Source organism: Lampris incognitus, chromosome 7 (assembly GCF_029633865.1).
Source record: "Lampris incognitus isolate fLamInc1 chromosome 7, fLamInc1.hap2, whole genome shotgun sequence".
In the NCBI taxonomy this organism is placed as follows: domain Eukaryota; kingdom Metazoa; phylum Chordata; class Actinopteri; order Lampriformes; family Lampridae; genus Lampris; species Lampris incognitus.
Window position 1 is genome coordinate 27,196,223 of NC_079217.1, and position 21,732 is coordinate 27,217,954.

General features: G+C 42.8%; 1 protein-coding gene across 1 annotated transcript; it reads left to right on the forward strand.

Annotated features, from left to right (window-relative positions):
- The first annotated feature begins 6,635 nt into the window (after positions 1–6,635).
- Positions 6,636–19,777, forward strand: LOC130116024 (septin-4). The gene is made up of 11 exons (XM_056283940.1): positions 6,636–6,724; positions 6,845–6,931; positions 7,055–7,178; positions 7,459–7,593; positions 9,184–9,301; positions 10,287–10,388; positions 11,812–11,908; positions 13,840–14,002; positions 14,196–14,295; positions 16,354–16,621; positions 17,135–19,777. The coding sequence occupies exons 1-10, from the start codon at positions 6,715–6,717 to the stop codon at positions 16,420–16,422; spliced, it is 1,005 nt and encodes a 334-aa protein (XP_056139915.1). The 5' UTR covers positions 6,636–6,714; the 3' UTR covers positions 16,423–16,621; positions 17,135–19,777.
- Positions 19,778–21,732: the final 1,955 nt, after the last annotated feature.

Here is a 21,732-nt window from a genome sequence, read left to right on the forward strand (position 1 = left end):
TACTGTGAAAATTCCTCTCTCCTTGTGCTTCTTAAATCCTTTTCTGCTGTGACTGTGGTCATACCTAAGACTTTGATATCAAAGATAATCTCACAATGGAGAGACAACCTGATTGGTGCAGTGGAAGAGGAGAAAGCTGTACTGTTCCACTTTTGACTTTTGTCAGTTCACTTTAGAAAAGCAGCTTTGGGGTGCTTAGTGGAAAGTGAACATGATACCTGCACACAGCAAAGCACTACCTCATCACTTTGGTTTAAAGATGCTGTAACCAGATATGTCTGGCTTAGAGAGGAGCTCTATGCTCCAGTCAGATCTAATGCCTGCTGTGGTGGTTAGAGAGGGAGCGTCAGCATTCGGTAGTGGCAATGAAGGAAAATACAGCAAGGGGAAATGTCCAGATTGGTAAATTTGGCGAAAAGCACATAAATACTTGTTCAGCAAGAAGATAGTGTAGCGTGGATGCACATGGGAAAATCAACAAGGAGAACAAGCGTGTCCCAGTGTTTGATACGGTGAAATAAGACTTTATCTCCCTCTTTGTTTTTACCTCGTGGTGTGGCCAACATGATGGATGCCCACAGTTTTGGTTAAAACATCTACGTATACATTTTGATATGTACTCTTGTAACACTGTTGTTAGTGTTTGTATCACTGGATGTGATGTACCATGTGAGTGGATTTCACAGCATGTTGGAATGGTTATTGCTTGACATGGGTCTTAATGACAACAAGTAGAAAACGGTGGCTAAATATGTTGTCCATTCTGTAGGCCTACACTTTTATCACTAGTTATAAAGAAAACTGTTGTCCATAATACTGATAATACTGAGCTCCATACTGATAAAAGAGCTTTATCGTGTATTATACCTTGTCTATGTACTGGTTTTAGGGTCAGGTACAAAACTCATTTTGCACTGTTTACCCCACTTACGACAAGGTTTCCTGATTGAAATTTGCCAATCTGATAGCTTTTCTGAAATGCTTGAACCCTTTCCTATTACCTGAATGAAACATCTTGTTGGAGTATAGATGAGTATAAAATCTCAGTTTTGTGTGGCTTGCCCAAATCTGAATGCTTCATTTTCTGAATCCATGAAGAAACACCAAACACATTCTTCTGTGTAGACACTTTTTTGTTATTTCTTTGTTCCTTTTTTAAAGGAATATTCTAATTTCAGCCAGTACGATGTCCACGATAATAATGAACAAATAAGCTCAGGTGAATCCCGGCACACAGTGAAGAGGTGTGGAAAATGAGCGCTCATATTCACACAAGCATTTGAAAGTAGTCTTGGATAAGCCACACAAAGGTGTGAGATTTTCGACTTTTTTTTTTTTTACAAATATTTTCAAACACCTGGTTTGACTTGGGTAATAGAAAGGGGTTAAAGGGTTTCAAAAAGTTTATCAGATTGGCAAATGTTGGTCAGGGAAACTGCCCAACCTAAGTCAAAAGTGCTGCAAATGGGGTAAAACGAGTTTTCCAGGGAATTGTCAATGCGTTTCCATGGGGCTAGCACCCACACAGTGGTTTGTGCTAGCCCCAAACATGGCCGGGTCAGGATGTGCCTGTGAATGGTAGCAAATAGCATGTCAATGCTGCTGATAGGATCCCTGGGGCACTGGGCAGCTCAACAGGGCTGAAGGACACGATGTCCTGCTAGGATGAGGCTTATAAAGGCTGTCAGCTCTGGTCCTGGCTTCTGACTGGCTCTTGGACAGGGCATGAAGAGCAGCTTCTCCTGCAGCAAGACGAGTGGGCTATTGGAGCTTCTTATAAAAGGATCTGCAGGTGAGGCACTGCAAGACAGCAGGTGAGGTTTCATCTCGGAAGTGGAGGGAGAAATGCGTGTTAGAGGAGAAGTATTGTGTTTATTAAGGTTATTTAGATGAAAATATTAAGACCAGCTTTCCTTAGGAACAATGGGGTTGTGCATTTTAGTATGCTTGCTCTGTTGCAAAATATTTTGGGTTTTTGACATTTAAACAACTGACTGCATCTTCCTTAAACTAAAAAAATAATGTGTCTGTTGGCCCATCTCCTTAAAGTTCTTCAACCCTTTAAACTTGTCAACACCGATGTTCAACTAGCAAAATGTACTAATCTGAATAAGCAACATACAGCCATGTCTGCTTCTATTGACCGGTATCCTATGTGGGTCACCGGACTGATATGTTGATGTGGTGATTGCACATTGATCAGTGTGGCTGTGACAAATGGAAGCAGGTCACTGGTCATCTAAGCTTTGAAACTATCAATTTCTTCTCTGCCCCAAAGCTCCCAATGCCAGTTTAATTAAAACTGTAGGCCAGGGATGACAAAAGAGTCTTTATGAGGATTTACACAAGAAGCTTTGTGTAACTCTGACAGGTAATGAAAATGTAAAAAAAAAGTTTGATATTTTAGCCCCTTGAGTAAATCCATTTAGAATAACTAAGAAGTCATATAAATGATTCATTGTTTCTGTTTTTCTTGGGGTTTTTTTCCCCAACTGACAGAAATAATGTGTACCTTACACACCGTGCATTAACTTTTCTGCCTGCATGATGTCTCTCAGTGTAAAATGGAAAGCAAGTACTAAAAAAAACCCTGGCAATTCCTCTCTGTTATGATTTGTTTGTTTTGGGGTTTTTTTTATCCCCCTCCTCTTTTTCTCCCAATTGCACTTGGCCAATTACCCCACTCTTCCGAGCCATCCCGGTTGTTGCTCTACTTCGTCTGCCGATCCGGGGAGGGCTGCAGACTACCACATGCTTCCTCCGATACATGTGGAGTTGCCAGCCGCTTCTTTTCACCTGACAGTGAGGAGTTTCGCCAGGGGGATGTAGCGTGTAGGAGGATCACACTATTCCCCCCAATCCCACCCCCCCGAACAGGCGCCCCGACTGACCAGAGGAGGCGCTAGTGCAGCAACCAGGACACATACCCACATCTGGCTTCCCACCTGCAGACACAGCCAATTGTGTCTGTAGGGATGCCCGACCAAGCTGGAGGTAACGCAGGGATTCAAACAGGCGATCCCCGTGTTGGTAAGCAACAGACTAGACTGCCATGCCACCTGGGCGCCTGTTACGATATTTTTTATTTCAATTCATTTGATACGGTGGTTCCAAATATTGAGGTGAAATTGCTCTTAAAATCAGAATATATTTGTCTATTGGGTTTAATGCCAATCCAGCATTGGCATTAAACCCTTATAGATTGAAAATCTATTCTTGCTGAGGTGTGTGTCAGGGTGGTGCGTTGGGGTTTCAATTTTCATCAAAGTTTCAATGATTTACCACATTATGCAACAGTAGTTGGCCCAGTTAATCTCATCTACTGGCACTGGCATTAGGTGGAATGATGTTATTTTAGAAACACCGAGTGGGACAATGTGAGAGGATTTTCAACTGAAGTTAAAGAGCAGCGGCACAAGTAAATAACAAGGCCGTGCTGTAATTGCAGATGGCTGGATCAGACAAACACAACAGACATTACGTTGCACAGTCCTTTTGGTTACACTGGCGTCTACAACCTCTCCAGTTTCTGTGACACGGTTTCAGTTGTGTAGTCATTTTATGATATATTTTTTTCTCAACTGCCCACTTGTCTTGTCTGTTCTACATAAACTCCATCCATAATGTTTCCTCTGGCGTCTACACCCACCCACCCATTCTCCTACCCATGCCATGCCACGCATTCCTGTGGTATGTTCTTGTGGGGTCCCTCTCTTTCTTTTGCCTCCCTCGTCCTTCTGTTCCTCGTCCCACCTAAACTTCCGTTCGACACACGTTCCTTCCTGGTTGGAGATTACAGAGGGCACTGTAGCCCCCGTTGCAATGGAGGACAGTGACCATGATGCTAACTGTTCATCAGATGAGCAGGACTCGAGCCCTGCCTCCCCTGACCACCGAGGGGACCATGAAGCTGAACAGGTATTGGTGACACCCCAAAAACTCCATGAAATCCTAAATCTCCCCCTCGTCCCAATCTTAACTTCCATCTAGTTAACAAGGGGTCAATTTTGGGGGGGATACAGGGAGATGCCATTCCCCCCCTGTTTAAACAAATTGATGAAAACTAGCCCGTTTTAAACCTGGCATGACCCCTTTCCATCCCCTTTGGGCTAATGGCACTGTATGCTATATCTTAATCATGGAACCTTAGTACGTATAAAGAAATCCATTATCTTCAAATTCTATCCATATTAGAGATTTGTAGATGAGAGATAGCAATAGTTAGACAGGGTTATTTAATTCATCTTCATTCATCTTTTATATCCACAAGCAACTCCGAGTGATATTTCCACCAAACTAAATAAAGATGCAAATGTGCATTTTTGCATTCACCCCTAAAGCGAATGCTCAGTACTCAGCTGCTATTGACACAGCTAAATTATTCTATTCTTGCTTGTCTCTTTAGCAAGAGCATAGTGCATAATTGTAGTACACACACCTACGGTCTACTCTCCTGGCTGGCTGTCATTAGTGTGACATGGCCTCATTGCCCTCTCAGTGTCACTGCATTATTTATCTTCCTGCTAGACGAGCTGGTGATGCGCTCTTGGCCAGGGAGAGCCATGGTGAGCAGAGGAGCAAAGGATATAAATGGCGGCCTGATCTCTTCAGTGTAACATTACTATTTATTTTCTTTGTACACCTTGAGGAGATAAATGAATGTGCAGTCGGTGGCAATTTTTCCTGCCCCTTGACATACATTTGAGTGTGGAAGAGATGAGGTATGTAATGTAAAGACAGGAGGGTGTTTGTTCTGCTAGCACCCAGTTGTCATCCCGGGACGGCTATCAAACAGTAACACATTGTGTACAGACATGGAAAATAAAAAGTCAGACAACAGTGAAGGTCTGAGTTTGATTAATCCCCCGCAAGCAGAATTGGATTGACACAGCCATAGAAAGTCAATTTGTGTACCTTACCCTCACAAAATTCATCCAACTGTCAGGGGATATTAATACAGAATAAATAACACCTAAACTGTACCTGCACATATGTATCTCACTCATCTGTGTTATATGTGGCTTCCGTAGAATTGACCTAGCCTTTGATGAGGGTACTTTTAGTTGAATTGGTTTGTCTCAGACGTCTGCCATTAAAGTGCTGAGCAGGAGGAATCCCTTTTGGGGAGCCCAGATAAATCAAACTATGTGCTGTTTGTACAAATTTAAGAAAATCAGCAGCATTTGTACAATAAATCAGAGTGCATTTACTTCAGTGGAATAACCATTGACAGTCCATATCATATTCTGAGCTGCACAGCAGGAAGGATGGAGTGTTTTCTCTGACTCGAGAAGCAAATGCTAAACATTTTGTCAGCATTGCAAAACATTTTAACTTTGCCGGGGTCCATCGCAAATATTTCCGCATCAGCAATAAGTACTCTCTCTCTCATATATGTTTTAAAATCTTTGTGAACTCTCGTTGTCTCGCCAAATCAAACCGGATGTGTCTTTTTGTTTTGTTTTTTTTTTGCCACTTTCTGTGCGAGTCTTCTCAACCAGATTAAAGCCTGTCTTTGTATACTTCAACTTATCATTTTTAACCTGCTCTAAAAATATATGCATGTCCTTCTCTTTTTTGACCCATAATACCCTCCACATGAACACCTTGCCTATCTTTTACCTGTCTTCACATCCCAAACACCCTGGGCATTTGTCCACACTGCCCATTCCCTTACAAATGCTTCATCCGTCCCCTCCAACCTCGGCCCCTCCCTAGCATTCGAGCCACTCGGAAGACTCGGAGTTGGAAAATATCATGCAAGATACCCACCACCATGGAGGGCACCACCACCAACACCATCCTCATAACCATGTCCACGACCATGAGCATCATGAAGGGGATGGGGAGGCTGAGGGTGAAGACAGTCCCAGCACCCCGAGTTACTTGCGGCCCCCTGTGGCGGGTAGGCCCCAGTCGGATTCAGGTTCAGAGTCCAGTTTGCTAGTCAGACATGGGGTGGAGTTTGACTTACCGTCACCTGTCAGCCCTTCCAGGCCAAAGAGCCCATGGGGTCGATATGACCCCTACAACACCACTGAGGTAACTTGGGGGGGGGGGGGGGCAGGTGATGCAGAAGGTCCATACAGCATTTTTGTTGAGGTTGTTGTTTAGGCTGCTTTCAAGGTGGTGCTTTGTGTGTGTGGTGGCATGTTAAACTGTATGTGTGGAGATGCACACATGCAGTTCACAGGCAATGTCAGAACTTGCAGAGCATGAAAACTAGTATGAACTAGTATGTCAGTCAAGCCTTTGTAAAAAATAAATAAATAAATGGTTGTGTTATTTCTTCTGTTGTGTTAATTTTCCTCTCCTGTAATTGGGTATGATTGTGTCTTTTGTCTTGATATCAAGTTGCTCTTTCTAATTCATTTATTTATTTATTTGACTTTCATTTGGGTGCCACAGTTTAAAAACAAAAACAGTACATATGGGAAGGTAATTGCTTACTGATGTATATGTTGTATTTGTTGAAAATGTGTTTTACTGTGAAAGGTACAAAACTTATTATGAGTGGTTAATTTCACCATTGAAGATTTTTTTTTCTTTTGTTTTTTGATACAGCCACTTCTATGTTTGTTTTCCCTTCCTCTATGGACTGACCGGTTGTCTGCTTTTTGTTTTCAGGACCAGGATAAAGAATATGTGGGTTTTGCCACACTGCCAAACCAAGTTCACCGCAAGTCTGTCAAGAAGGGCTTTGACTTCACCCTCATGGTAGCAGGTAAATGACAGCATGCAAACCAGCCCATCAACAAAGACTAAAATTACAAATTGCTCCACATTGCGAGGTCTTTCCCTTACTCTATTTCTGTCTTTCTCTCCTTCTTTCTTTTTTATTAAGGGGAATCGGGCTTAGGCAAGTCCACCCTGGTCAACAGCCTCTTCCTCACAGATCTTTACAAGGACAGGAAGCTGCTCAACGCTGAAGGTGAAAAGGGCCACGGCTTTTGATATATGTTGGCTCATTGGCTGAGCATCTTGGGTCCCTAACAGGAGCTGAGATGTGGGTTTTGAAGTGCTTATGTTACAATTGTTTGTGTCCTTCCTCCAGAGCGGATCACTCAAACGGTAGAGATAACTAAGCACACAGTGGATATAGAGGAGAAAGGCGTCAAGCTGAAGCTCACCATAGTAGACACCCCTGGATTTGGGGATGCTGTCAACAACACTGAATGGTACATTTCCAGAATCCTTTCTCAGTTCAAATCAATCCAAGTTAAACTCTGAGTTTCACTAGACAAGTATCTTTAATTCTTTCATAGTCATGCATAGTCCGTAGCACAAAAAGCATTGAAATGTAAACGGGTTTTTTTTTCCTGATGCATACATATTTGGAGAGTGATAGTTGTTGTTTAGCGTGGGTATTTCATCCTTGTAAGATGTATTCAGTAGTCTTTATTGAGCCGTCTATATTGTCCCAGTGATGGAGAGTATGTACACGTGTTTCTCCTCCAGCTGGAAGTCGGTGGCTGACTACATCGACCAGCAGTTTGAACAATACTTCAGGGACGAGAGTGGCCTCAACCGCAAGAACATCCAAGACAACCGTGTGCACTGTTGCCTATATTTCATCTCACCCTTTGGACATGGGTATGACTGAGCCTCAGTGCTCCTCTTTGGGCTCCTTTGGGTGCTGTCTGTCACGTCCGTTGATGATGGAAATAATAAGGTGGTTTAATAAGTGGTGGATGGATTTCTTATTTGAATTTGACCTTTTAGATTAGCGACAGGTAAGAGGAGGGGGAGAGCCGAGGAAGTTCATTTTTTCATATTTGGATAAGCCCCGTTAATTTCCTCCCTTGCTGATGAATTTGACAGCTCAAATTCCTATCAAACATATGTCACTAGCTTTCCTCTGTGCAGTGCACAAGATTATCTATATAAGTGTGTTTAGTGTTCCAGTATTTACAAGTGGATTATTTAGCCGCATGAATCTGTAATGGAGCTGGTTCCTGCTGACGGTTGAGGCTTGCCTCTCGCCTGCCTCCGAAGTTGCAATTTATATTCACTGCAATGCTGAAGCATTTGACCAGTCATTAGTACTGAATGCTGATATGAAACTTTTCTGTGTGTGTGTGTGTGTGTGTGTGTGTGTGTGTGTGTGTGTGTGTGTGTGTGTGTGTGTGTGTGTGTGTGTGTATGTGTGTGTGTGTGTGTGACTGTCTGTGTGTGTGTGCAGGCGCGTTTGTATGGGTTGCACATTTGCACAGTGACAGGCTTGAAATAATGCTTTTCTACATCATTGCTCTCAATGAGAAATAAATACAGCACCAACCTTTTGTGCTGCAGTGTATTTTAAGTCACAGTGGTAGACAAATAGCTCCCTCTGTTGATCATCTGTGGACATCACCCATGATGAGAAGTCTTATTTAATACAGTTGCGTCCAATCATGAGTCATGGAGGTGTCATGTTTGCAGGTCTTTTTTTTTCCAGCCCAACACTACACTAGCTGAGTTCACTGATTTAACACACTTACAACCAAACAGGAGAGAATTTGTCAATGAAATCAGCTGGTGTAGTGTTGAGTTGGAGAGAAAACATGCACACACATGGCCCTCCATGGCACCGCTGACTAAGGCCCCAGTCACCCCAGGAATTGGCAGAGAAATTTATTTACGTACCCTTGCAGGAACGGAGGCTTGGTGACCAAAACCACTTTACGCAAACATAACACTTCACCGCTGACTGCAACCATGCCGCATATTTTTTGTGTTGGAATTCATGTTTTGGCAGAGCACAGTATCATAAAATTGAATGATTATATGCTGTTAAAATGACAGCATCCTCTGTTTGCTCTCCATAGCAACTGGCCCGTCACAGGTCAACACAGACTAAGCAGTTTTGCTATAGGTAGACAGTGTGAATTTGCTTGTCAAGAGTTCGCCAAAATTTAACTTGGAGTTGTGTGAATTTTCTTCACTACCATGATTGAATCCACTGATTACAACGATTCCATTCAAATGAACTGATTTTGGTGCAAAATATCACTGTCGTAAATGTTGTGACCAGGGCCTTCAGCACTTTAACCCTTTGTGTGTAACAGCACTATGAAATGTCTCAAAATCAGTATTATCTATAAAGTCTGTCAAGTCTACATGACTTTGGTGTTTATCTGACAACTGCTGCAGACCTCGTGTCTTGTCTCTCATGGTGTTGCATTTGCATGTGTTTTCTGCCAGTCTGCGGCCTCTGGATGTGGAATTCATGAAAGCCTTGCATGAGAAGGTCAACATTGTCCCCATCTTGGCCAAGGCAGACACACTCACCCCCACCGAGGTCAAGAAAAAGAAATTCAAGGCAAGGCTCCACCCAAATCAGACAGTGTTGATCTACACATGCAGTTCCAGGGAGGAGGAATGATCACATGATTGTCTTGAAAGAAGCGCTGTCTTCTAATGTTAACATTGTTAATGAGAATATTCCCTTTTATGCTCAAAACATATGCTTTGATCTGTGAAAGAAAACTAACATGAAACATTAACTATTATCATTTATTCATTATGTATCTGTTTCTTTATGCCTGTGTTGCCATGTGGGTTAAATGTATCTTAAAGGAAGTTGTCATGTCATGAAGTTGGGCGGCATGGTAAAGCAGTGGTTAGCACTGTCGCCTCACAGCTAGAAGGTCCTGGGTTCGAACCCCGGGGTTGTCCGACCTTCGGGATCATCCGAGGTCGTCCTATGCATGTTAGGGTTAATACTCCTGTCTGTGCCCCTGACTGAGGCATGGCGAGACGAACTGGATATGGTATCCGGGCACTGCACGGTGGCTGCCCACCGCTGCTAGCTATACAGCCTGGATGGGTTAAATACAGAGAGGGATTTCCCCATGGGGATCAGTAAAGTATCTAAAAAAAAAGAAAGAAAAGAAAATGACACACATCGTGTGTCAGGAGATAGATGTGCAGTCATACGACGGCCCTGAGTCTTGTGTTTCTATTTGCCTCTGTTTCTGAAGAAAGCAATACTTGTGGTGTTGACTCTTGCTAGAATTATTTCTCCCTATTGCATGCAGGAGTGTGTCTATAGGTTGATTGTCTTTAAACATCGAGGGACTAAACATGTAAGACTTCTATGTTTTGTTGAACCATAAGACACAGCTTCTCTGTCCTTGGGGAGGGACAGCTTCCTTTGACTTCTGTGTCGGGGTGTTTCTTTCCAATATATCATACACAATATATTTTAATCCTCAACCGTTTGCATGTTATTTCATGAGTCTCGAGTGTTTGCATGCAGTTTCCACTACAGATCATTTACCATTTCTGCTTCGTTGTCATTGCAGATCAGAGAGGAGGTTGAGCAGTATGGCATCAAGATCTACCAGTTCCCCGACTGTGACTCTGATGAGGATGAGGACTTTAAGCAGCAGGACCAAGAACTGAAAGTGAGTGCTCACAAACATTAGTTTCTCCTTTAGTAACCGCATATTAGGATCCTCTTTATGGAAGTTTACACATTGCTGCTTTTCTGGGAGTGGCCAGCGTTACTTTGTATGCTAGTGTGGATTTGTATGATATATCAATTTGTATGATATATTAAATCCAATGATGCATTAGCATTAGCCTTCATATCAAATGATTTTTATTTTTGTATTCGATGCCATTTTCTATCAGTTTGCCTTGAAAAGAACTAACAATCTGCCAGAAAAACACAGAAGAGTATCTCTAAAACAAAAAGATAAAGCATGTCATACATCTCATGACATGATTGAGAGATTTCTTTTAGGTTTTTTTTCCAGTATTTGATTGTTGTTGTTGCTGTTGTTTGTTTTACACAGCCAAATTCATTTATTGAATATTTTCTCACTTACTGTTTTTTCTTGGTTTGTTGTCTTTCTCCCTGATCAAGTCCCTGAAATGGTTTTGAATAATAAAAAATAATTGGATTGGGGATGAGTTGTTGCCTCAAGTGAAGGAGTTCAAGTATCTCGGGCTCTTGTTCACGACTGAGGGTAGGATGGAGTGGGAGACTGACAGGCGTGTTGGTGCAGCATCAGCAGTAATGCACACGTTGTACCAGACCGTTGTGGTGAAGAGGGAGCTGAACCAGAAGGCAAAGCTCTCAATTTACCAGTCAATCTTCGTTCCAACCCTCACCTGGCTTTGGGTAGTGACCGAATGGGTGGGATCGCAGATACAAGTGGCTGAAATTAGTTTCCTCCGAAGAGTGTCTGGGCTTAGTCTTAGAGATAGGGTGAGGAGCTCGGACATCCAGAGTCCAACTTGGCGGAGACCCCGGGGTAGACCCAGAACTCGCTGGAGGGACTACATGTCCAATCTGGCCTGGGATCGCCTTGGGATCCCCAGGAGGAGCTGGAGGGTGTTGCTGGGGAGAGGGATGTCTGGAGTGCCCTACTTTGCTTGCTGCAACTGCGACCCGACCACGGAGAAGCGGCTGAAGATGAGATGAATGAATGAATAATAAATAAATAAATGTAATCATGTAATAATAAAACTCATGAGCATGTCAGTGTTTAGACTATACAACAGGACTTTGACACCTTCTGCCTCATCATAACTGCCCATGGTATAGAGGTTAGGATGATGGCACATGTAAGTGTACTGGTGTCTGGATCTTGGACTCTGTTGCATTAAGACAGTCTTTTAACCAGAGAGAGATGAATATGAAGACCACAGCATTGGCTGAAAAAAAACAAAAGGATGAAGAAACGGGTCTGCAGTGCACCACGCACTGATTCATGCTATGCATCCCATTTACCCCTTCCCCACCTGGATCTGCCCGGGAGATCATTTTTACTTTACTGCCCTTCATTTTTACTTTACTGCCCTTTCTCTCATTCCCATCAGGAGAGCATCCCATTTGCTGTGATAGGCAGCAACACAGTGGTGGAGGCCAAAGGAAAGAGGGTACGAGGCCGTCTTTACCCCTGGGGTATTGTGGAAGGTAAGCTTCAATTTTCCCAGACTGTTATTTCTTGGCGTATGGGTTGTTTTGGGCACAATAGCCTACATTTAAAGATCCAGTCCAATGAAAAGGGTGTGAGGCCATCTGTACACCTCAGGTATTGTGGAAGGTAAACTGTAATTTTCAAAATGTAATTTGCGAAAAACTTACATTTTCCCAAACTGTTATTTCTTGTAGTATAGGGCTATTTTGGGAAAAACAGCCTAAAGTTAAAAATGCAGTCCAATGGAATTAACAAAGTGTTTGTTAATGTAAAGTTACCCAAAATATTAGAACTGTTGTTGTTGTGACAACATGACTGAAAACTATCTTCCTTGTTGTCAAAATAATCAGTTGTTTCAGAAAATCAGTCTGCTTCTTGAAATAAATTACATCATTTCATACCCTGATTTGATTGAACATTCAATTCTCATTATTAGTCTTTCAGTCGGTCTGTTTTCTAATAGTTGCCGAGCAACATCATGCAACTCAGAGGGTGGCACAGTGGCCCAATGGTTAACACTGTTGCCTCACAGCAAGAAGGTCCTGGGTTCGAACCTCAGGCCGTCCCAGGTCCTTTCAGTGTGGAGTTTGCATGTTCACCCCGTGTCTGTGTGGGGTTCCTCCGGGTGCTCCGGTTTCCTCCCACCATCAAAAAGACATGCATGTTAGGGTTAATGCTCCTGCCTGTGCCCCTGAGAAAGGCAATGGAAAGAAGAACTGGAGTTGGTCCCTGGGCACTGCAGCTGCCCACTGCTCCTATACAATAGGATGGGTTAAATGCAGAGAACTAATTCAATGCTTTCTTTCTTCTTTCTTAGCAAGCTAGCTAGCTCTCACTAGTCTTGTGAATTCAGGGCCATGCCCCCGCAGCCTCCCGAGAACAGACAGTGCTACAAGAGGATGCACTAAAACCATTGCACCAAATCAAATGATGCATCAAGCTATTCCACAATAAAGTTCAAAATCATTGGACTGGATCTTTAAAGCTCAAGTCAATTTGATACCGTTTTTTGAGTTAAAACCAACAATAACCTCAGCTGCCTCTGTGTCCCGGTACTGTATTTTCCCTCTGGGTCGTCATGAATTGACCCTGTTTGTTGTTTCACACTTACGGTGGCCAGGCATCCAGCTTTACGTTGTATTGCACAGCACTTTGACTCATTGTCCCACATTTTGAGACAATGTCCTGCATATTGAAGCAAAATAATAAAAGTACACATTTATCCATTTAAACAATAGATGATCAGTTTTTATTTATATATCCAATAATAATCTGTAGATTTCTTTGCTTGGAGGTCTGCGCTCTCTCTAAACACACTAGATTCATGTAGAAATTCTGAAGGACGTGTTTGAGCTGTCCTGTTAATGCTGACTGACTGCTCACTCATTATTTGTTGTTCTTATAATGTGTGTTAGGTCTAAATTATATATCAGTGAAGACCATTCTCATTATTTACCATTGGTCATGTATACTATGGAGCATCTTGAGCTTGCTAGTAGGTAAGAGTATAACTGCAGGCAGGATATTAATGTTTCCTACTAAGCCTGCCCAATATGCATTAAATCAAAGTTCATTTAGCATTGGTAACCATTGATAACCAAAGTTAATTTAGCATTGGTAACCAATTAAAAGTGGTCTTCATAAATTTGTCCCACATTCTCCTACAAAATTTGTATGTCTCACATCTGCACTGTTTGCCTCTAGTTACCTTATTCACACTCTAGGTTACTTTCAATAACCTACTCGGTGGAAAGGTTACTCAAGGCTAAATGAGTCACTACTAGACCCTCTTCAAAGATGTGAAAGGCACAATTGTTTTTTCTTTTTTTTTTAATTCAAAGATGCTTGATAGGTTATTAGTATTGGCTGTATTAACTTGAATTGTATAGTATTTCTGATTTGTCCTCCCTGTCTGTGTTGTGAGTAGTGGAGAACTCGGCTCATTGTGACTTCGTTAAGCTGAGGAACATGCTGGTGCGTACCCACATGCAGGACCTGAAGGATGTGACGCGGGAAACCCACTACGAGAACTACCGGGCCCAGTGCATCCAGAGCATGACCCGCATGGTGGTAAAGGAGCGCAACCGCAAGTATGCCCCAATCGAAACCTCCCCGTAAAAGTTATGCAGCCGAGTACTGTACCCTTGACCCTGTGAACTTGGAGTCTCACCCTTATTGATGAAAGAGATTCTACTTTCACTGCAGGTAACAGCATTTGCTATAAACCTAAATCTATATGTGAACTTCCTCTTGTCTGTCTCTGCCACCTGCATCTCTCTGCAGTAAGCTGACCAGGGAGAGCGGTACAGACTTCCCCATCCCCATGGTCCCGGGCGTCACAGACAGCGAGACAGAGAAACTCATCAGAGAAAAAGATGAGGAGGTACGGCACGCCGACCACGAACTGGGCTCACAGCATCACCACGAGCACGGTCATGACCATGAGCACGAGCCCCAACACAATTCTGACCACCACGAGCACTCAGACCCTTAACCCGACCCAGGGGCACACCCAGATCAGAGGGACCACCAAGTCTCCTGAGGCCCTTTAGCTGTCAATCAGTCAAACTGTAGTTGTATAGCAGAGATCTTATATTAAAATGCAGTGTAATGCACACAAGCTAAGAGTAGAAAAGATAAGCTTTTACCTATATATGGAATAGGTGTGTGTGTGTGTGTGCGCGTGCGTGCGTGCGTGCGTGCGTGCGTGCGTGCGTGCGTGCGTGCGTGCGTGCGTGCGTGCATGAGCTGTAGATGATGCATACGGACCCTGGTTAAGCTAGGTGCCATGGTATGTTTGTGTGTGTGCAAGCAATGTTGATGCAAAATACAATTTGGATCTGGGTAAACTTGAACACACACAGATGACAATTTTATGTTCTCATAAACTCATTTTGGAGGCCATAGTCAGATTATATTTGATAGATATAACCAATGATGGCCTCATGAAGAGTGAGCGTATCATCACATGACAATTTGTGTCTAACTCCTACTCCCACTGCATCCACAAGACATCTTAATCAGTCGGATGTGCGTTGAAAAGAGCTCGTGAGATCAGAACCTTGTGCAAATAAGAAATGATTAGATTTGTTCAAGGTAAACAGCATTGATTTGTCTGATATCTTGCTCATAACTGGTGCATCATCTAGAAACAGACCTTTGCCTAGGGAGCAGATTTTGAATAGAGTTTTGAAATGCCCAACCTCTCTACTGATAACAGTAGAGAGTCCCAGGACCTCTGCAGGTTAACAGAAACCGGGAGAAAAACCTAAACTGGATGAATAGATAGGACATTACACAGAAGTAATTCTTATGTAAAATCAAAACATGCTGGTTTTCCAAACAGATGTGGCACTGCACTACTGTTTATATACTAGATATGCCATATTTGTGGGTCCACAATGCCTTTGGCCAGTTTAATTTTAAAATGAAATTTGAGATTACCAAAAATGGCTTCAAAACTAATTTAAAATGATTCATAGCTGAAGTTGTTGGTATGCCATGCAGTCAGGGAGAACAAAATCTCAGGTTTTCAGATTATAGTGTGATATTTTTCTGGGTAATTTGCTTACATAAGCAGTGATGCATTTTTAGATTGTCTGTTACTGACAGTCTGTTACTACATTAGAACAAACTACAGATGGTACATCTATTTTCCTGTACAATATTACAACCCAATTGTCTGTGTACCCCTCCTTCCCTCAATCATCAGAAGTCTATTTATTTCATCAAATAAACTACACATTTTTTCTCATTTTGTTTATATTTTCTGAATGACTACACACCATCAAAATATTTGAGATATAATGTGCTACCACCAGTAATAGTATCCCATCATCCTTATATGAGGGATGATGCAGAGACGAGGAATTTGTTAATGTATAATTCAGTTGACTCATAAACAGCACAAAATCGAGCACAAGCACAACACAAAACAGAGGACACGTGAATAGAGTCCACATTGAGCTGACAGAAAAGTCACATTTTACTTTTGCTATATTACAACAGACATCATCAATCTGAAGGATGCACTCTTCATTTGAGGCATTCCCCCAAATAGCAAAAGGCAAAATAATTAACACAGTTGTGCTGTAATACTGGAAAAAAAATTTTTTTTCATTCAATAAAATGTAGAATAGATGAAGAGGCATTTCTATGAGGCACTGTGTGTCTGCCATCATCAACAAATGTCACATGATCTAGAGAGAGTAGGCTGATATGTCGAGTGGTATCGATCCGTCTCTCGGTTGTCCAGATTTCGATCATTACTGGACAGCTGTCTGTGCAGTCATGTGAAAGACGAATGTCTGTACATGGGCAGCCGTATGGCTAACAAACCCGTCCAGAACTGAGACTAGCGCAAATCAAAAATAGACACGTCTGGATGTTTTAGCAACCCCTCCCAAAATGACACTGACACCTGTCTCATCTCTCCTAATAGCTGCGACGGATGCAGGAGATGCTGCAGAAGATCCAGGAACAAATGCACACCCAGAAAGAGGCCTATTAACCCCCGGGGGCACAAGTACTCCCACCCGCCCCAACCCGCATCCCAAGTCCAACGCCTCCCTTCAACTGGGAGAAACCCCCAAGGAGGACCTTAACTCCACTAAAGAACATTGACATCCATGCTTCTACAGCCAAGCCCTTCTCACCTCATCGGCAACATGTTACATGTTCGTCAGGGACCAGACGACCAAGCATGGATGGTAAGACATTCCCACACCACTGGTTCAACCGCCCTCTGCAATCTCTCTGACATTATGGCACCATTGCTTCAGCAGGAGAGTACCATTTCCCCTCCACTCAGTTGTTCCCTTTGAGTCTCGTCAGAAAAAAGAAAGAATCCTTGAATCCTGTCATGAATGCTTCTTTGATTGATGCTGTTTGTAGTAGCTGCAATGGTGGAATAAGACCTTAGGATGCGTTATAGAAATGCTTTTCCACCCATGGTCTGAGAGGTTTATATGCAAGTGGCCAATTTACTGGTGACCCTACTAGATATTTTCAAGCACATTTTATCCCACAACTGTAATTATTGTTTCTGTGGGTCAACTTGCAGATATGTTAATTTAAATGTGTATTCGTTTTTTAAACATTTTTCTTATTGAAATACAGTTGTGTTCTTGCATTTATTGGACTACGTAGTATATACTAATGAGCCAAAACGTTATGACCACCTGCCTAATATGCTGTTGGTCCTCTGTGTGATGCCAAAACAGCACCAACCCGCCGAGGCATGGACTCTACAAGACCCCTGAAGGTGTTTTGTAGTATCTGGCACCAAAACATTAGCAGTCGATCCTTCAAGTCCCTGTAAGTTGCGAGGTGAAGCTGCTGTGGATTGGACTTGTCGGTCCAGCACATCCCACAGATGCTCGATAGGATTGAGATCTGGAGAATGTGGAGGCCAGGGCAACACCTTGAACACTTCATCATGGTCCTCAAACCATTCCCGAACAATGTGTGCAGTGTAGCAGGGCACATTATCCTGCTGAAAGAGGCCACTGTCATCAGCGAATGCCATTGCCATGAAGGGGTGTACCTGGTCTGCAACAATGTTAAGGTAGGTTGCACATGTCAAATTGATGTCCACATACATGGCCGGACCCAGGGTTTTCCAGCAGTAAATTGCCTAGAGCATCATCACACTGCCTTCACTGGCTTGTCGTCTTCCCACAGTGCATCCTGGTGCCATCACTTCCCCACGTAAACGGCACACATGTACACAGCCATCCACATGTTCTAAAAGAAACCAGGACACATTGGACCAGGCAACCTTCTTCCACTGCCCCAAGGTCCATTCCAATGCTTGCATGACCAATTGTATGTGTTTTCGGCAGTGGACAGGGGTCATCATGGGCATTCTGACTGGTCTGCGGCTACACAGCCCCATATGCAGAAGGGTGCAATGCCCTGTGTGTTGTGACACATTCTTCCCGTAACCATCATTAAAACGTTCTGTGACTTGTGCACAGTAGACCTTCTGTCGGTTCAGACCAGACGGGATAGCCTTCGTTGCTCTCACACATCAATGAGCCTTGGGTGCCCAACACCCTGTCGCTAGTTTGTGGTTTGTCCCTCCTCGGACCACTGTCAGTAGGTACTCAGCATTGCTCGCCGGGAGCACCCCACAAGCCTTGCTGTTTCAGAGATGCTCTGATCCAGTCATCTGGCCATAACAATTTGGGCCTTGTCAAAGTCATTCAGGTCTTTACTCCTCCCCATTTCTCCTGCATCCAACACGTTGAGTATGAGAACTAAATGTTTACTTACCCACTAATCTACCCACACCTTGATGAGTATTTATTTGGAGATGATCATTATTCGGTTCACCTGTGAGTGGTCATAATGTTTTGGTTCATCAGTGTAGTCGCTTTTCACAGTGCTATTGGCTAACATATGAATACATATGTTTTCTGTGTGTTGATTTTTTTCATCAACGAATCTTTCTGTACGTTAATTTGGTTTAATCTCTATGCAAGGACTGACAAATGTCAGTTGAATCTTTTTCTTTTCCAGTTTCTGCATGTTTATTATAACGTCGGGTGGTTCTGCACCCTTGAATGCTCCATAGTGTGGATAAAAGCAGCTCTTCTCTATTTTGGTCAGTCTTGGTGCAGACTTGTCTAATGAACCACTGTTCACCGATTGCTATATCAATATTTTAAATGGGTTTGCTTTTTAAAGTGAAATGAAGTTGATGTAGCATTACTGAGTGTTTTCCAAACACCAAGAAGTTTATTAAGGTTTATCATGAGAGCGCATCTGCCAACACAGAGGAGAGATTTGAACTCCATCTGTTGATTATTTGCAAGTTAGATCTGTGAAATTTGTGAATTTTGGATGGACAAGGCCTTTATTTTTTCTTCGGAAAGTGTGTAAAGGATGGGTTGCATTAACAGCGGATTTACTTTCTGTGTTGTAAAGGTTGTTCAGATTGTGTTGAATATATCATTCTCTATAGAAAGTGCAACTATATATCCAAGATAACTTTAGAGGAGAGACATTGAGATGTTTGTATTGTGTCTGACCTGAACTCCATTCAAGGGAACAAAAACCACGGTTGTGCTTTAAACAATGACATAAACTTTTACATTTAATAAGTAACCAAAGCCAGTGATGACAACGTTAATTTGCCCCAAATCCTTCAGGTCATCTCTTGCAAAGTTAACATGAATCGTTTTGCATTTTACGTGAGTTTGCATCCATCCCAACCTATGGACATGTTGGTGGAATGAGCAATTCTGTCTGAGCAAGTATGAGTATGTCAAAAGTCGGCTGAGAAAAATTGATCAAAATGTTTTGGAAAATTAAACTTTTTGTCTCTAAGATGATTTTATTTTGTCAGCACACATCAGCTCTCACTAATTGAAATGATGACTGTGGTGTTTCCTCTGTATGGCCCATTCATGATGTTTTGTAATTGTGTGTTTTACACCCAGCTTCGAGTGACAAATATCAGTTTAAAGAATCAGGTATTTCGTTTGTCTCTTAATTTGTTTATTTTATATGAAATTTTTCTTTTTTTGGTTGTCATACTACTTTTGGAATATATTTATGTAATAAATTTATAGATGTCGAGAGAGGATGATATCCACAAATTGATATTGTAATAAAAGAGGAATATAATTTCATGTCTCCTTCATTAGTGAGGCCTGTCTATTCAGTTGTTACTCCACGTCATGCAATGTGATGTATTATTACTTGCAGAAGTTTATTTTTGTATCGGAAACCTGAAGAACAGCTGTATTAAGTGTTGTATAGTTCAGGATGCCCTTCCTATTTGTCCTTTACAGCCATCTCGTCCTGCCTTTCTTCCCGGAGTCTGTTCAAAAACAATGAAGTAGAGTCCACCGGACTAAAAAACCTCTGTGTTGCTTTCTGATTCATTAAATCATGCAAGATCATTTTTTTCCTTACTCAATGGTTGATGCACAATTATAAATGCAATGTTTTGCTCTTATAACTGACATGGCAAACAGCACTTCAACTTGAAGATCTGTTCCATGGTCTGCAATATTTGCGGACCCCAGCGGTCAATTAAGACTTGATGTCCAGAGGTGAAAAATCTCGGCCCTCGCCATGTCTTGGCTTGGGTAAGCCTAGCACTCTGCAATTTCAGCACTCATTTCATCTCGTTTCTCCTCTCTCCCTCTCTCTTGGCTGATCCTGTCCTGTCGCCCATTCACTCCTCATAGTCTACCATTCTCCACTGGCTACCTAACTGTAGTTTGTTCATTCCCAAGGTTTTGCATGACACTCATTGCTGCCAATGAGATAAGTGCCTCAAAACTTAACACACAAGTCGGCCGGTTTGGGACGATTTCATCCACATTATTTGCACATTATTGAAAACGGATAAGGGCAGCACGGTGGCGCAGTGTTTAGCGCAGTCGCCTCACAGCAAGCAGGTCCTGGATTCGAGTCCCGGGGTAGTCCAACCTTGGTGGGTAATCCCAGGTCGTCCTGTGTGGAGTTTGCATGTTCTCCCCGTACCTGCGTGGGTTTCCTCCAGGGGCTCCGGTTTCCTCCCACAGTCCAAAGACATGTAGGTCAGGTGAATTGGCCGTACTAAATGGTCCCTAGGTATGAATGTGTGTGTGTGTGTGGGCCCTGTGTGATAGTCTGGCGGCCTGTCCAGGGTGTCTCCCCGCCTGCCGCCCAATGACTGCTGGGATAGGCTCCAGCATCCCCGCAACCCTGAGAGCAGGATAAGTGGTTCAGAAAATGGGTGGATGAAAACAGATATAACCCAACACATGCTGTAACATGGATTTGGGTGGGAAAAATTCTCATCAGAAATTTACTTTTGACGCTCCGTATGTACTCAGGCTCACATTGACACATATCATTATGTTTGTCTTCCTCTAAGTATATGGATGTTGCGCTGCTGTTTTTTTTTACTGTGCTTATATTTCATGTCATAGTCAATAATTTACCCTCCTTATTGCATAACTTTTATATCTTGAGTGAATTAAGGATTTTTTCCCCAAAACCATTGTCACATTACAATATTTATGCAGTCACTTTTAGGATGGGGGGCACATCTAAACATCTTTACCCCCTTCAATTTAGTGTAATGTATATTTCGATGAGAAATATACATTAGTTTCCATGTCCATGAATTACACACCACAGCAACAAACATAGCTTGGTGTACAGCGTGGCTTATCTAATGTTTATATTAAAATATAGTAGAAGTGGGGGCATCTGGGTAGCATAGCGGTCTATTCCGTTGCCTACCAACATGGGGATCACCAGTTCGAATCCCCATTACCTCCGACTTGGTCGGGTGTCCCTACAGAAACGATTGGTCATGTCTGTGGGTGGGAAGCCAGATGTGGGTATGTGTCCTGGTCGCTGCACTAGCGCCTCCTCTGATCGGTCGGGGCGCCTGTTTGGGGGCGAGGGGGAACTGGGGGGAATAGTGTGATCCTCCTACGCACTACGTCCCCCTGGCAAACTCCTCACTGTCAGGTGAAAAGAAGCGGCTGGTGACTCCACATGTATCGGGGGAAATGTGGTAGTCTGCAGCCCTCCCCAGATCGGCAGAGGGGGTGGAGCAATTCGCAGGACAGCTCGGAAGAGTGGGGTAATTAGATGGGTACAACTGGGAGAAAAAGGGGGGAACCCCCCCCCCAAAATACATGTGTGGGTGTGTGTGTATATACATATACATATATATATAAAACTTTGTTAAAAGAAATGCTCAACGATAGGAAAAGTGCTCAAAAAATGAGCACACACACACACACACACACACACACACACACATACACACATATATACTATATCTACTCATATTTTCGTAATGTGT

What these genes read in the sequence shown, in the direction of transcription:
- LOC130116024 (XM_056283940.1), top strand. An exon ending in ATCTCACCCTTTGGACATGG is followed by an intron (nt 7,594 to 9,183) that starts GTATGACTGAGC and finishes GTTTTCTGCCAG; the next exon opens with TCTGCGGCCTCTGGATGTGG. An exon ending in CCCCTGGGGTATTGTGGAAG is followed by an intron (nt 11,909 to 13,839) that starts GTAAGCTTCAAT and finishes TGTTGTGAGTAG; the next exon opens with TGGAGAACTCGGCTCATTGT.